Below are 15,963 nucleotides of genomic sequence, written 5' to 3'. Positions count from 1 at the left end.
AATTACCTCCATGGAAAGCAAGCCTGACATTAAAGAGGAAGGACAAGGGAAATATTAAGTATCATTTTCACGATAAATTATACATGTTAATGACACATTTATGGCTTCAGACCCCATCTATCTAAAAACGCAGAGCCGCCACTGCTTTTAGCATTACCCAGGCCTGTATAGCAAAATTAATAATCTGGTATGTCTTGTTATTCGTCATGATGAGTCAAAATAGCCCATGACGGTTTTTCTTTTTCTCTTGTGCTGTTTTACAGATGGAAGCCAAGAAGGAGATCAGGTTACCTTTTTTGTGGCATCTCTCACGTTAACATTATAACCTTTCATGTCGCCCCTTTTGTGCAATTGTATGTTAAGGAATGTATATTCTTTCAACAGTTTTTCATCCTGGTGTTTCTCTTAATTTTTTTTTTTTTTTAAAAACTGTATTAATTTGGTTTTTACTTGTCCACCCAAACCACTGCATATCAATTCAAAGCCAATAAAAGTTGAGCTTTAAAGCATCGGTGACCTATTAACAACAATGTTCCAGTCAAACATATAAAAATGCCTTTCAGGAATTGGTCACTGTGGATTAGGACAAAGAACTGACTTAATATAAATGTTAAGACTCTCAGGCTACCTTGTGTTTTGTGCTGCTGTCACTGTTATGACAGTCAATTTTATTTACTAGCTGTTTCCTTTGCTCCACTGTTAAGAAGCACAAGTCAATACCTGGTGTGTTTACTGTGAGTATGTTTGGTTTGGCGGGTGTTTACAAGGTGAAACCAGATTTATGAGGCTCATACACATATGAGGACAATATAATTGATTGAAATGCTGTCTTTGGCATGCAGTGCTGAAACTCAACCAACCCAGTTCATTCCCAGTGTTCTTCTATGTGTGTGTGTGTGTGTGTGTGTGAATGCTTAAGTGTCATACAACTGAAAGGCTGTCAGATTCCATATGGCTAAATGTGTGACCTGTGACGATCCTTTTTCAGGTCAGAGATCAAGATGGTGACCTCAGCAAGCACCCATGGGCCAAGCCAGGGTCAGTAAACACTTTTAAGGATGCATGCGTGCGTGTGTTTTTAAGATAAATATTTGAGGGAATAAAAAAAGGGTGTGTATTAACAATTAATAGTAGTCATTATTGTGTATTGTGTGATATCACATTAGGATTTGGTGTGTGTATGTGTGTGTGTACAGGGGAAATACACCATTTGGCATTGACAGTATGCCAGACCTCCGCAAGAGGAGGCCCATTCCCCTTGTCAGTGAACTGGTGAGTATACATTACACTAAATCTGCCTCTGCCCTATGTGGTAACTTAACCTTCACCTAATTAGAATAGCTTTGTTTTGTGCATGTATGTGTTACATTTAGAGGATTAGATATGAGGACCAGCATATAGAACTAGGTTGATGGTGTTATGTGTCACTAACATGTATACTCTAAGTATGTAACATGTTAGTATTGCACCCATATTAATAATGGGACTAAATTTAACTAGATTTTACACAGCAGAGCAAATTAATAATGATGAATATTCAAATTATGATGCACATCAGGGTTGCAGTACCAGTATATATATATATATATATATATATATATATATATATATATATATATATATATATATATACATGTATGTATATATGTATATATAAATATAAATATATACAGTATATATATAAGTGTCATCCTAATTATATATATGTTTATATATATATATGTATATATATATATATATATATAAATATATATATACATATATATACATATAATTAGGATACTTGAATTAATGAATAAATGAATTAATAGAATTTTACACAATATTAAACCAACAATATGAAATAAATTAAAAAATGAAAGTCAAAAAAATCTAAGCAAATCAAACCCATATCTACTTCTTAACTCAAAGTCCACCAGTATTTATGTAATATATTATATTACCTATAAAACAAATAAGTGTGGGTTGAAACAGATCATTAGATCAATCAATACATTTTTATTTTGTTCTACATATTAATACAAATCTACATGATGATCTACATGAACTAATTTGATCCTTCAAGAATTATTACTTGCGGACTACATACAAGATACATTCTTAAAGTGGCCCTTACTGTGTAATAACTCTCCTGCAAGGTGAAAGCTGCTCATCCTCTCAGAGGGGGGACTGGTTTGTTTGTCTCTAACATTTTCTGTCTTCTTGTGTTCTTGCACACATTGTCTCTATCCTCTCGTTGGCCTTCAGGCTATGGTGAGTAACAGTGACATGAGATTTTACCTGCTGTGTTTCAGCATTTGTTTGACTGACTTTGTATTGGCCTCTCCAATGGTCCTGTTTGTTGCAAAGCACTTTGATCAGTGTAAAGGGTTCTTATTTGTGGTTACAGCAAGTACACATTTTCGTTCACACAACAAATATGTGTCATTGTTCACTTGCACAAGAAAAATCTATTCCTTATTTTGAAAGCTTTCTCTTTCTCCTTGGCGAATTGATGCTTAACGAGAGGCTTTATCGGTGATTGATGTTTTAGCAAGAGTCCTTTAATTAACAGACTCGTGTTGTTGTGATTATGTCAACCACACCTGCCTCTACAAACAAATGCTGATGAATAGTACAGCAAGCGTTTTTTTTTACTCTCTTTAGTCTCTCATCTACTTTGAAGTACTTGAGAGGGGCTGAGACGCAATTCCACTGGCTGAACTCTGTCATCTGAGCCTGAGTTTCTCCTCTGATTTGAGCACATCTCCCACAGTAAATGTCACTTTCAACAGCACAAGTCTGGGTGAAAATGCTCCCATTTTTGCAAACAAGATACAGATGAACAGACATTTCTATAGATAACATTTGAATCACTCACTAGAAAAAACGTGTGAAGATGTTTGTTGTTTTTATGAAAGCTGGCTATTTCTGTGCTTCGTATCATTTGTTTGCATTTGCATTTTTCCCCTGCTCCTGTAAAAGTACATTTTGGACATTTTCACATGACTCAACATGCCCTGCTGCCACACATGGAAACTTCAGAACTTACTGATGCATGGCTCCCAGCTTTGCAAAAGCCTATCCCAGCTTCAACTGCATGTTGATTTCTTCTCTTGAGAAGTAAAAGGGTGTTTTCATGTAGCTATTACATTGAAAGGATGAGACGACCAGTGTTCAGACTGTCCAGAGCTCAAATTGAAATATTTTTTATATTAAATACAATATACCCTCGAGAGACACTGCTAAAAGTGTATCCACTTCAAAATCACAGGATGTGCTTTTTATTGAATTAAGGTGTAGTTCAGTCTTCAATCTAATCCAAGTAATCCAATCTTGTTTCCTAAAAATGACATGACAAATTTGCATTCTCAGTTAGGCTAAATATGGCTAATGTGTTTTCGGAGCCAAAATATTATGTGACTGTGCATTACGGGCAACCAATAGCTGGGGGTGCCCCTGAGCAAGGCACCCAATCCCCCATTTTGCTTCCTGGGCACAGATAAGTGTTGCCCAATGCTCCTGCAGTGGGATGGGTTAAATGCAGAGGACAAAAATCACTATCACTAATTGGTGCGTGTGCAAAAAGTACTCATCATAATTCTATCAAACCGCAAACATTCACACTGTAGTAATTCACGACAAATCTTTTGACAATTAAGGTGGAACCAAACGCTGTGTGGGAACATATTTTTTGTGAGACCAGTTTGCCTAATGAGAATGGACATAAACATAAATCTTAGTTGAAATTAATAATTGCAAAGGTTACATTTTGTTGGCATCAGACAGTAAGGGACCCGTGACTGCTTGATTGCTGCTCATTTTAACATTTCAAGCATATCGGAGGCTGTGAATGAACACTAGGCTTTAGAATCTGTCCTCTTTATTCTCAGTCCTGCAGCCTCCGCCTCAAATAATAGGCCTGTTGCCTTTCAAAATGGCCCCTGATCAATGCTATGTAATTATCCAAAGAAACTTTTATTCTGAATGATTTTATCTTGTCCTGTAAGATGGAATTCTTTGTCTGTGACAGAAACCTGGCTCAGTAGCAGTATGCAGCAAACTGCATTGGATACACTGCAAATGTCTGATTGCTGCATTTCATTAGAATGCAGTATCTGTAAATTAAGAGCAACTGAGGTGATTAATGCAGCAAAAAAAGAAAAAAAATAGATAGATAATCTGTTTAATATAAACTTAAAATGCTGCTGTCGGATGACATTTGACATTGATGAAAGGCTGTTTAAAATATCCAAATATTTTGACCCAATGAAGTTAATGTAAGATGAGATTTATTTTTGCAAGATTTATTTTGTTCATTCATCTTTGTCGGCTAAGTCAAAATGTTGACATTTTTTATTGATGGTCTTCTCAGGAACTATTTTATTGGGCGCAGTGTTGTGATGAAGTGATATGAAGTAAAATGGTGAGGAGGTGAGATCCCACTACACAAGTGTAGAGATGGGAAATATAAACTATACTGTTTTCAGTTATAAGGAAGGTTCTCACTCTCTCCATGTGTGTTTTTCTTCCGCACCCAGGTAATCCTAGAAAAACCCAGGATTACATTAATTTTTAAAGTTTCATTTTAAATTTGTGAACAGTTCAGAATTAGAAGTCTTAGAAAAACACAACAGACCTTTTATGTCTTTTCATTTGTTGTCTTGTGTCAACTTTACCTGCACACCAGCTGACGTTGCCTTTGCCTAGCAACAGTGTTCTCAAGTCTTGAACCATCTGAATGCCAAGCATGTTGTGTTCAAATTTCCCATGTGATGAAAATGAGTTTCTTAATCCCATTATAACACTAATATGATGCTTAACTAATGTAGCTTTAGCACATGTTTTGCACCTGATTCAAAAGAATGGATAATTAATTAATTAATTGCAGAGCTTGATAACGAGCTGACCATTATGAATCAGGTGTGCTGGAGCGGGGCAACATCTAAAACATGCAGGGGAGTGGGTCCCCGAGGATCAGGATTGCTTGGCCATTTCTAATAACAACATCTGTGTATCCGCAAATTTAAAACCCATGAACACTTTTATAAAAATCTGTACACAGAAAAGATTGTACAAGCAGAAATGGGCTACTCTATGGGATGTGCTGAAGCATGATTGACGGAAGGTATAATACATTGCTAGAATTGGGAAGTTTGGATTTCATTACTTTTAGACACAGGCAGACTAGACGTTTATCAGTTTTCTTTTTGGTTAAACTTAACTGAATTCTACTACAATGTTGCTTCATCGTGTTGAAGAGAAAAAGATGTGACTAATCAATCTTCTCTACAATGATTTAGTGCTTTATCTCTCTTAATTGCATTCATTAACCCAAATTTGCTACTAAGTCAAGTGTAGAAGAGTTTATGATACTATAAATTCTACAGTTGTATCCACATCTTGGATCAACAAAGGAGCACCCCTTATTAAAATACAATAAGACAAGAGAATCCTCACAATGAAAAGTGAGTGTTTTATGTCCTCAAGGAGGGAATCAGCCAACTGTGTGTGATGTGTTTTCAAAGAGAAAAACAACGTAACTATGTGTGTTGTTGCAGCAAGTTCAAGTTTGTTTGACCTTCAAAGTTGAAACTCACAACAGAGAGAGTTATACAGAGCATTGATTGTCCCTGGATGTTTTATTGCCTTCTCTCTTCTTCTTCTTTTTTTTTATACTTTCACTGTGTTTTGTTTTGTTTTGTTTTTCTGTGGCTGTTTGGATCTTTGATGCATTTCTAATATTTTCCCCTCTCTGCTCTCCAGTCTATGATACAGTCCAGGAAAGCTGGACTCGCCCACACACTGGCCACACGGACCTCGCTGAAAGATGAAGAGCTTGTGAGTCGCCAAACACACACACACACACACACACAGAGGTCTGCACAGCTATTCATTTAAGGAATCTGCATTGATTCTTCACTAAAAACAAAGCTTTATCCCTAACTTTAAACTTCACCTAACCATGATCCACATCTTAGTGCAAAACTTAACCAGTTCCTCAGAAATGAGGTTCTGCCTCTATTGGAGCAAGGTTTGGTCAGTGTTTATCCCAGAAAGGTTCATAAAAAGCTAACAAATACAAGTTCACACTTACACACATACGCACACACACACACACACTAAATGTGTGACTTTTTCGTTGCTGGAAGGCTTCGATTCCAGCTAATTGGGTGCAGACAAACCCAAATTTACATTTACTCACACACACACACTCATCTTGTCACACTTTTCTTGTTAAATATAGCCATTATTCTGCAGCCATTTTTTAATATGTCATGTCCAATGTAGTGCAGGGCCAGAATTATGCTGAGTTAGCTTCAAGATTTAATAGAGGCAGTAACTGCAAGACATGATGTATCTGACTGGATGTGATTTCCTTATGGTTTATTTTTTATTTTGTTACCTACCCTACTGTGTCAAATTGTGATGGTGATTGCATTATATTAGAATATAAGATTAAGTTCTTCATTGAATGTTACTAAAAATAAAAGAACATTTTTTTTGGTGATAATAACACTGGTAGCAACTGTTGTGGAAGTCTTATTAACTAAAAAGTAAATGGATGCTTTAAAGTGATAATGAATCAGAGGTGATATAATGAAGTAAAAGCACATGGGAGAGAGATAAAATCACAGACACTTTAAACACAGCGGGTGTGATAAAAGTAGTCATAACAGGAATGAATGAAATGAGATAAGAGACGACAGACTTACACAACTACAACTCCACCATATCAAAATTAGCTTATCGTAGGTTTTCTCTCATCCCGTGACATGTTTAAGCTTTTTTAATTAAGTAGATTTTAAAATGTGCACTGTCACACACTGAATGTCACATAAAACTATCATATTTAATATAATTCTGCCTTTTCTTTATGTCTTTTCTTTTCTTTTTGGTGCATTTCAGTATCAAACTTTTCTCTACTTTTTCTCTGTGCTTGGTTGTTCTTGTTTCGTTCACCTCTGTGTCCTACTTTTGTGTTTCTCCACTTTCATCTCCTGTTATTCCTCACACATTTTCACTCTGTGCGTGACCTTCATACATCGATCTTTCATCATCTGTCTTTCCTCCAACAGAAAAACCATGTGTACAAAAAGTCCCTTCAGGCTCTGATCTACCCCATCTCCTGCACCACACCCCACAACTTTGAGGTCTGGACGGCCACCACACCAACCTACTGCTATGAGTGTGAGGGTTTGCTGTGGGGAATTGCTCGGCAGGGCATGCGCTGTGCTGAGTGCGGGGTCAAAGTGCACGAGAAATGCCAAGAGCTGCTGAATGCTGACTGCCTCCAGAGTGAGTAAACTTAAAATCTTAACCAAATATTCTTCAAATATCCTGCATTTCAGGATTCCAGTAAGTAATACAAGGGGACACAGTTACACCAGAATGAAAGGTGTGTGATTTAATAAGGGACTAATTTGCCGATTTTTGTACTGGCTGCTCTTCAGGAGCAGCTGAGAAGAGCTCCAAGACAGGTGCTGAAGACCGAACGCAGCACATCATCATGGCCATGAAGGACAGGATGAAGATCCGTGAGAGGAACAAGCCGGAGATCTTCGAGGAGATCCGGAAGGTGTTTGACATCTCCAAGATGATCCACGCCCAGCACATGAAGTTCATCAAGCAGAACGTCCTGGATGGCACCTCCAAGTGGTCAGCCAAGATCACCATCAATGGTATGTCCAGAGAATTTCTTACTTACTTCTAACTTTAAGAACTCAAGAACTGTCACGTTGAGCGCGAGTGTGTGCGCTTCCACAGAGTTCACTATGATGTACTGCCATGTTTGTACAGTAGCCTAGAATGGACTCTATGGAGGACTTTTTTATACTATATTTTATACTACCTGAAGGCTGCCATAGTTTCTCATGAACATTTGGATGGCGAGCACGAGGCTAAAGGTATTTAGAAGATACCAAATGTCACAAAATCCCACACACTGGTCCTTTAAGACATATCATTAATAGCATAAGAAAACAATGTACGAATACCGACAGCTAAAGAAAAGCCAGACATGTTTACTGTGACCACATGGTCACAGCAATCGGCACAAAACTTTCTATAAACCTCAAGAACATGCCATAGAATGGTCTGTCAACAACTGTGAAAACTGCTGTTACCAAAGCAACCAGGCACCTCACACCATATAGTGGCAGCATTGTTGCCATAGCAGCCGTGACACCTTGTCTCCTCAATCACCAGTGATGAGCGCAATTAAAGAGGAGATATGGGCTCGGGCTCAGGCGTTCAGCTGGTGTTGAGCTGAAATGAATTCACACTCAGGTGCTTATTTTCCTTTTTCTGCTGATGACAGTCAAATTGTCACGGACATTTTGATGTCTAATAAAATGTTTTTCATAAAAGGGACAGTATAGACTCAGGTTGAAGCCATAGAGCTAACAACCTAAAAGTTTGCTATGGAACATTAGTGTAAATACAGGAGAAATGACTGATACATTTTTACTTTTACATCTGTTCTTTTTCATTTTGCATAAATCAGTCTTGTCCCTTTTTGTGAAATGCAATCAGACATACTTTTATCTCAAAATCAGGTTTTTATGTGAATCTAACTATGTCAAGTTACTTGATGATGGACTGACAGGAGGCACTCTACTGAGAATTATTTTCAAAATATATTGACTCATAAGAGAATATGTTGTCTACTCTAAATCCCATTCAAAACTATCTATAACATGTTGAGTTGTAACTAATGGGCACATGATCAAGAAAATCATGTTTTATGTTTTGCTAAATATACAAGTTTTCTAATTTCAGATTTGTCTTTAATTTTATCTTCATCTATCAGTGACCTTATATCTCTCTTGAAGATAACCCTCACGTAAAAGAGATTTTAATCTATCAGACCTTTGTGGTTAAATAAATACAGATACATTTGATATATAATACAGGTGTTATTCTCTCTAGCTCGCTTCTTTATCATTTGCAACTATTTGAGTAGTCACTATTATTTCATATTTTATTTTCATGTCATAGTTTGACTCCAACTTCCAGTGCAACTGGAACAACTAGAATCAAATGTGGATTTCAGCTTGGTTTGGCAGCACATGGTATAGACGTAAACAATAAATCATCTCTAAATTGCATGTATTAAATTCAATTTTAAATAAAAAAAAAACTTGTATTTAAACTCCCTTAATCACCCAAAAATCACATTATTTTTATCTTCAATTTATCAACCATTACAATAATAGAGGAAGGAAATAAAAAAGAAAAAAGTATAACCAAGTTAAATTGTAATCAAATAAAGGTAAATGACTATGCAATTTCAGCTTGATAAAGTCACATTTTTTTCCACTAAGTATATTAATTCAGCTTGGTTTCACTTTACTGTATGTGTCACCCACACACACACACACACCCTGTTGTGGCTGCAGTATATGCCCTCACAGTTGGCAAATGTTTGTTTGCATCAAATGTGACTTTGCAACTTTAGTCCATTAACTCTCCACGGGATGCAGATAACGTGCATTGTGCACATGTTGCTCAGTTTCTTTGTCTTCAGTCTGCTTTAGCTGTGGTGACGGTGTGCAGCTACAAATATAGATACACTCATCACTAAGGTGCAACGTGATGGGCAGGAATGAACCTGTCCTTCAGTTCACCTCAAACCTCAAAGACATGTCTCCATACTCGCTTCATATCATATTATCTCTGTCTGTTAATATCATTGTTTTTGTCAAGCAATTGATTGTGTTTGTTTCATTGCCTCACAGAAAATGCTTTGTTATTCTCTGTTGCTTTTTAGCTTGACAGAGAAAAACACAAACAATAACATGTTGACATTTAGTCTTAACGATGCTTCAGTAGAATTTGTGTGTGTATGATACCAATACTGATCTGATACAGTCTGTTTACCACTTTTAAGCAACCAAGCTGTTAATAAGACATCTGTGCATGCACTGCTAAGCCACAGCCATTAAAAAAACATAAAACCCCAACTGTTTAACAAAAAGTATTGTCCCATAAATAATATTTTCATTTCTGTTTAATTCAAATTCATGTATCTTTCTGTTGGGATGTCATTTGTGTAATAAAGCATCACATTACATAAACTTCACCCCAACTTATGACACACAATATACCGTTGTAGTGAGTATACAACTATACACAGTGCATTATCTGTATTATCTATATTAAAATTGTGTTATATCAACCATTAATGAGTCTGAAGGATGTTTATGAAGGGGGAATAAAATAATAAAATACCCACCACAGGATAAATAATCATTTTCTTATTTAACTTCTACACAAATAAAAATCCACTAGACAGTTTTACTGCAGTGTGACAGACGTACAGTATGCAGTCATCACTTACATTCCAGTCACATGATGGTGGCGACACACGTGTCTATGTCTCACATGTCACTTGTGCTTATGCATTTACTCAATATTCATTTTCTTTTACATATATTGTCCAGTGATTTTGACCGATATTGGACTGTTGCCAACACTGAGTATTGGATCTGCTCATCCCTATTTAGAATAGTAAAACATGGAATTAGAAGATTTTTGTTTGTTTTTTTTGATGAGAAATGGAGCTTGTCAACATCTTCCAGTGAGTCAGGAGCAGTGTTGTGATGTTTTGCATAACTGTGTGGGTGATATTTCATATTATTTTGGTGTATCTGTGTGTGTGTGTGTGTGTGTGTGTGAGAGAGAGAGAGAGAGAGAGACAAAGACAGAGAATGCTTGAGAGTAGGTGTTTGGTTTGTTGTTCTTATGTAATTTTCTGTCATTTTCACCTCACAACGTGTGTTTGTGTCAGTCGTCAGTGCACAGGGTCTTCAGGCCAAGGACAGGACAGGCTCCAGTGACCCATATGTCACCATCCAAGTTGGCAAAACCAAGAAGAGAACAAAGACCATCTATGGCAACCTCAACCCAGTTTGGGAGGAGAAGTTTAGCTTGTAAGTGCTTAATCTTCTCAAACTTGTAAGTTCGGCTAAAACTTTCAGAGGTGTTACAAAGAAAAAAGGTGTCTCTGTCACAGTCACTCTGTTTTGTGATCAAAGGTTTTAGAGATAATTTACTAAAAGGTATTTTTTTTATATATGTAACGTGTAAGCTTTTTTTCTTGCTTCTGACATACATATGCTGCTCCATCACTTACCCTCCTCTCCCCTGCCACTATAGCGAGTGCCACAACTCATCAGACCGCATCAAGCTGCGCGTTTGGGACGAGGACGATGACATCAAGTCACGAGTGAAGCAGCGGCTGAAGAGGGAGTCTGACGACTTCTTGGGTCAGAGCATCATCGAGGTCCGAACGCTGAGCGGAGAGATGGACGTCTGGTACAACCTGGGTATGTAGTCATTTTGAGCGATGCCCGTTTGTGTGTGAGCTTAGAAGTGGGAGTCTTTCAGCTGTCATCTTAGATTCAAAGTTCAACTTGAGATGAATTCTCAGTGCTGTATCAAGTCATTATGTGTGTGTGTACATGTCCTCACTTGCAGAGAAGAGAACAGACAAGTCTGCAGTGTCTGGGGCAATTCGTCTTCAGATCAGTGTGGAAATCGAGGGAGAGGAAAAAGTGGCACCATACCATGTTCAGTACACATGCCTTCATGAGGTTAGTAAAAATAAATGCACAGTACACCGGTCACAGTAAAAGTCGAACTCCAGACATCAGTGAGTATCTGGACAATTGAGAATGAGCCAAGGCCAAGACTGTAGAAGCAGAAGGCCATACTGTTTGTCATAATCAATTAATGAAATCAAATAAAATATTACACCAAATACATCAGAGGACACAGGACAAGTCATTGATTAATTTAATTTACTGTTATTATCCGTCAGTTAGTTCACTGACAGATTTTAGCTATAATCATTTTACAATATTAGATGTTTCTGTAAATTTCAACTCCTTGTTGGTTCCATGCTTGAGTGCATGTTGACATGTTGAACCCTTTGTCTTCACAGAATATGTTCCACTACTTCACGGATGTAGAAGGAGGCGGTGCGGTGAAGATCCCAGGGGCTCAGGGAGACGACGCGTGGAAGGTTTACTTTGACGAAGTGCAGCAGGAAATCGTGGATGAATTTGCCATGCGCTACGGCATCGAGTCCATATACCAGGCCATGACGTGAGTGTTTTTATCTGTGAATGAATCTGTAATTTCAAGTCTGCATCAGTCAGAAGTGTGCATGTGTGACTAAATCCAATCAGGAAATGCTTCATATTAGTGTGATTGTGTAAAGTATTTACAGGCCAGTGTCTGTATGTTTAAGTGATGGGAGGAGGGCGGGGTTTTCATGAACTATAAAAAGAATGCAAATTAGTTTATCTCATCTAATGAGGAAAGATGACCCGTTCATTCAGACATTTCCTAACTGTCAGATTCGATCTTTGTACGCAGGTGGAGAGAAAGTTTCAGTGAGCACTCGCACACGAACACACACTGGTTTAATTGCATTAATAATATTGTAATTTGACCTTAAAGTATGTTTATTTGTTTTGTGTGCTGGAAGACGAAACACAATCGCATAACATAATCATACTAGAAAGCATTGAGTAAATTAAAGCTGTGGGCAGAAATGGCCCAGACTCTGTCTCTGTGGAAATAGGGATATGAGCCAATCAATAATGAAATTAACCAATCACAGCCAAATGAAAATGCATGCACTATTGCCGCTTCTCTCACTTCTCAGTTCACTTACATTTGGCTTCTAAACTATAACAAACTTCCGGCAAAGTGTATGTTTTTATGGAGCCTGTCAGTATATTATTCCCCTGCAATAGCAACTTGTCATCTAATGTTAATTATTTTTTAAATAATTTAAACTTTTTTAAAAAAAATTCTGCTCCAGTGAGGATGAACATATGGTGCTGACCTGGTTCCCTGCATTACTTACTACAGACTACATCCAGGAAATTTAATTGGAGCTGTGTGGTGAAGGAAACAGCAGCAGCTGTGATTGGCACATTAGTCAGGCAGCTTGATTGCTGCTGGCCGAGCATGCATTTTCAATGTTGGATGGTCACGTTTGACTATTGTGAACTCCTACAGATTTATTTTTAGCAGGAGAAGTAGAATAGACTTATGAAACTTAATGTGGCTACGTATTTATTGACAGTAGCTTTAAGAAATGTCAAAGATCATTGAGGAAATCCAGACAGGATATTGTCTGTAGCCTCGTTTTCTTTTTTACATTTTGTTAATTTTCCTTTAAGCTTTCACTCTTTCATATGTCTGTTTTGTCTGACCATTTTCTCTCCACTCATTCGATCCTGCATTATCTTTCTTCTCTGTCATTTATTTCCTCTGCCTCTCCCTGATCTTTCTTCATTCATTGTCATCCTCCTTCTTCTTGACCTCTTTGTTTCCTTCTTAAACTTTCTCACTTTTCCTGTTTCCGCCCATCCCAACCCACTCTCCTCCCACACCTCTCCATATCCATCTTTTCATTTCCTTTGTCCTTGCTCAGCTGCTTCTGTTTTTCTCCCATCTCTAAACCTTCTCCTTTTTGTTGCTCCTCAGCCATTTCTCCTGCCTGTCCTCCAAGTACATGCTGTCAGGGGTTCCAGCAGTGATGAGTACCCTGCTGGCTAACATCAATGCCTTCTATGCCCACCCCACTGCCTCCACCAATGTCTCTGCTCCAGCCAGATTTGCCGCCTCCAACTTTGGGGTAAGTTAGAGTCAATAAAATAAACACAGTTATACAGTATGTTAAAGTGGCCTTGAAAAAGGTCTTTAAATGTCATAAATTTGAGTTTCTTAAACCTGCGGATAAAGAGAAAACACTTGTTCACATCCCTACGCCATACTAATCTAAAATTGTAGTTATATTATTTAACCAATGGCAAAGGTCACACAATACATTGAAAACAAATGTATCAAAATAGTAGTTTTAGGGACTCATTGTACAGTGTTACCAGAAAAGTACAAAAAATTTTAATAAAAAATTAATTAAAATTAATAAAAATTTATAAAAATTAATAAAATACGAGTTGACGTTATATTGATATCCTCCCTCGCTCTTCAATTACACTCCTCCCACAAAGAAATACAGAGTGGCTTTAGGCTAATTAGAGAATCCAAATTACCTGTAGATCTGTATATATTGCACAAAATCATCTGAGATTGGCTCCATCTCTCCCAACGATCTTCATAGCATGAGTGATTATGATGATGAATGGATGAACCTCTAAAGGTTCTGCTATCATGCAGGGTCATTGAGTCTTCAGCAGTTTACATAAAGGCAACCAGACATCAGCATCCTTGATAACGAACCTGTACGCAGTTAGTACATGTTGTTGTGTTCTGCTGCTAATCATCTTCCTCATTAAAAGCTAATGTTTTATCACTGTCAGACCTTAAGAACATCTCTGAACTTAGCGCTGGCCTAAATTCAGCTCACAGGTGGGTGGGACAATGACAGCTTGAGGCCGAGCTTAATGACTCCTGGGATGTATGCCAACAGCGTCAATTTCTCCTACTGGTCACACTCATTCTCCAGTGATAAACGAGTGGCTGCAGGCAGCATGCGCTTACTTTAATGGTCAAGGGATAGAGACAGACTTACTGTCACTATGGGCGACTCGACAACAGCGCATGTGGCTCCTTAATGGATTGCAAGCTTGGTAATAAGCTCTGCTTGATTTGGTCATTAAATTTGACTGAATTTAGTCATTTTGATGTAGATATCCGAGTAATCCGGAATCAAATGTTTGATTAAATCTCCTTTCCAATTTTTATGACAGAGAACATCAGTCACATTTGAATGACTTGACAGCAGTTAACGTATCAATCAGGAGTTATCGAGTGAAATAGTCCAGAAAGAACCCAAATTACCCTAAACTAAATACATTTTTGACAGATGGAGCTCTATGGATTTTTTTTACTCACTAATGAAATGTGGGAAAGCACATCCAATAACAACCCATACATCTACAGATAGATATTAAAGATATTAAAAGACAGTTATTCATTATTATGTTATTCTTTAGGGGTTAAAGGTCAGTCCCAGCTGATATTGTGTGAGTGTTGAGGTAAAAATCATTAAGTCCAATGTCAAACCACTTATGAAACATTTAAGTTATAGTCAACTGAAATTAACCACAACTCTTCTTTCAAGTCATTTAGGGGTCAGTATTTTACTTGTTGTTTGGCATTAACTCGATGTTAAAAATAAATTTTTTATACAATGAAGATACTATTAACTACCTTTTATCCATGTGTTTTCTTTCACAAAGAAAAACACAAATTCAGTATTTTATAATTAAAGTTGTAAAACACAGACAATAGGGAGTTGTTTGTTAATTGTCTGCTTTACCGATAGTGTCCATTCGCTTGACTTTTTCTATTTAACTGCTCCTTAAATGCATCCTTCTCCTTTGTTTTGTTTGTCAGTTTTGTTTCCCTGTAAATAATGAGCCAGTTTTAATGTACCTGTTACCATGGTGAGAAGGGGGATTTCTGGAGCTGTAGAAATGCATTTCTTTCCCTCCCATCTCATCGTCTCCTCCACTCCACCCTCGAGTGAGTGTGTGTGTGTGCCTTTGTGCAAGAAGACAGACATCCCTGCATCTCACACCTCCCTCCTGTTTCTGAGTGGAGAAGCTGTTGCATCAGTAGAAAAATGGCAAAAGTGCGAGCAAACTTTATATTTTTTGGGTTGTTTTTTAACACTAATCAGTCTCCAAAGTAACATTTAGTGGGTGCACACAGTTTGCTTCCTTTTGGCAATGCCCCTTCACTTTTACACGTATACACACGTTAGAGGGTTGAGTTTATTATCTTTCATACTCACAGCAAGAAAAAGTGTGTAGAGTTTGTTTATCCATACCGTGTATTTATGAAATATAACAATTGTGCTTACATACAACCATATAAAAATAAAAGCAAAACAGGAAGTGTTGGACTCAACTTATAAGTGTAAAATGTAATTTTTTTGATATTGACAGACCTGATTTATCCTCTTATGGAAAATCCCTTTCATTATAATTTTTGGTT

The 15,963-nt window shown here is 37.3% G+C and overlaps 1 protein-coding gene across 1 annotated transcript in view; it reads left to right on the top strand.

Annotated features, from left to right (window-relative positions):
- Positions 1-15,963, top strand: part of LOC122769291 (protein unc-13 homolog B-like) — a 66,178-nt gene that overhangs the window by 16,453 nt on the left and 33,762 nt on the right. The window contains exons 3-14 of the mRNA XM_044025718.1: positions 264-286; positions 989-1,038; positions 1,197-1,272; positions 2,248-2,253; positions 5,746-5,820; positions 7,059-7,278; positions 7,434-7,661; positions 10,772-10,913; positions 11,140-11,309; positions 11,461-11,576; positions 11,927-12,090; positions 13,486-13,636. Of these exons, the coding sequence (XP_043881653.1) occupies positions 264-286; positions 989-1,038; positions 1,197-1,272; positions 2,248-2,253; positions 5,746-5,820; positions 7,059-7,278; positions 7,434-7,661; positions 10,772-10,913; positions 11,140-11,309; positions 11,461-11,576; positions 11,927-12,090; positions 13,486-13,636 (1,421 nt within the window). The remainder of the gene's footprint in view (positions 1-263; positions 287-988; positions 1,039-1,196; positions 1,273-2,247; positions 2,254-5,745; positions 5,821-7,058; positions 7,279-7,433; positions 7,662-10,771; positions 10,914-11,139; positions 11,310-11,460; positions 11,577-11,926; positions 12,091-13,485; positions 13,637-15,963) is intronic.

Source organism: Solea senegalensis, linkage group LG5 (assembly GCF_019176455.1).
Source record: "Solea senegalensis isolate Sse05_10M linkage group LG5, IFAPA_SoseM_1, whole genome shotgun sequence".
NCBI classification, from domain to species: domain Eukaryota; kingdom Metazoa; phylum Chordata; class Actinopteri; order Pleuronectiformes; family Soleidae; genus Solea; species Solea senegalensis.
Note: the sequence above shows the minus strand (reverse complement) of the source record. Positions and strands in the feature narration are given on the sequence as shown.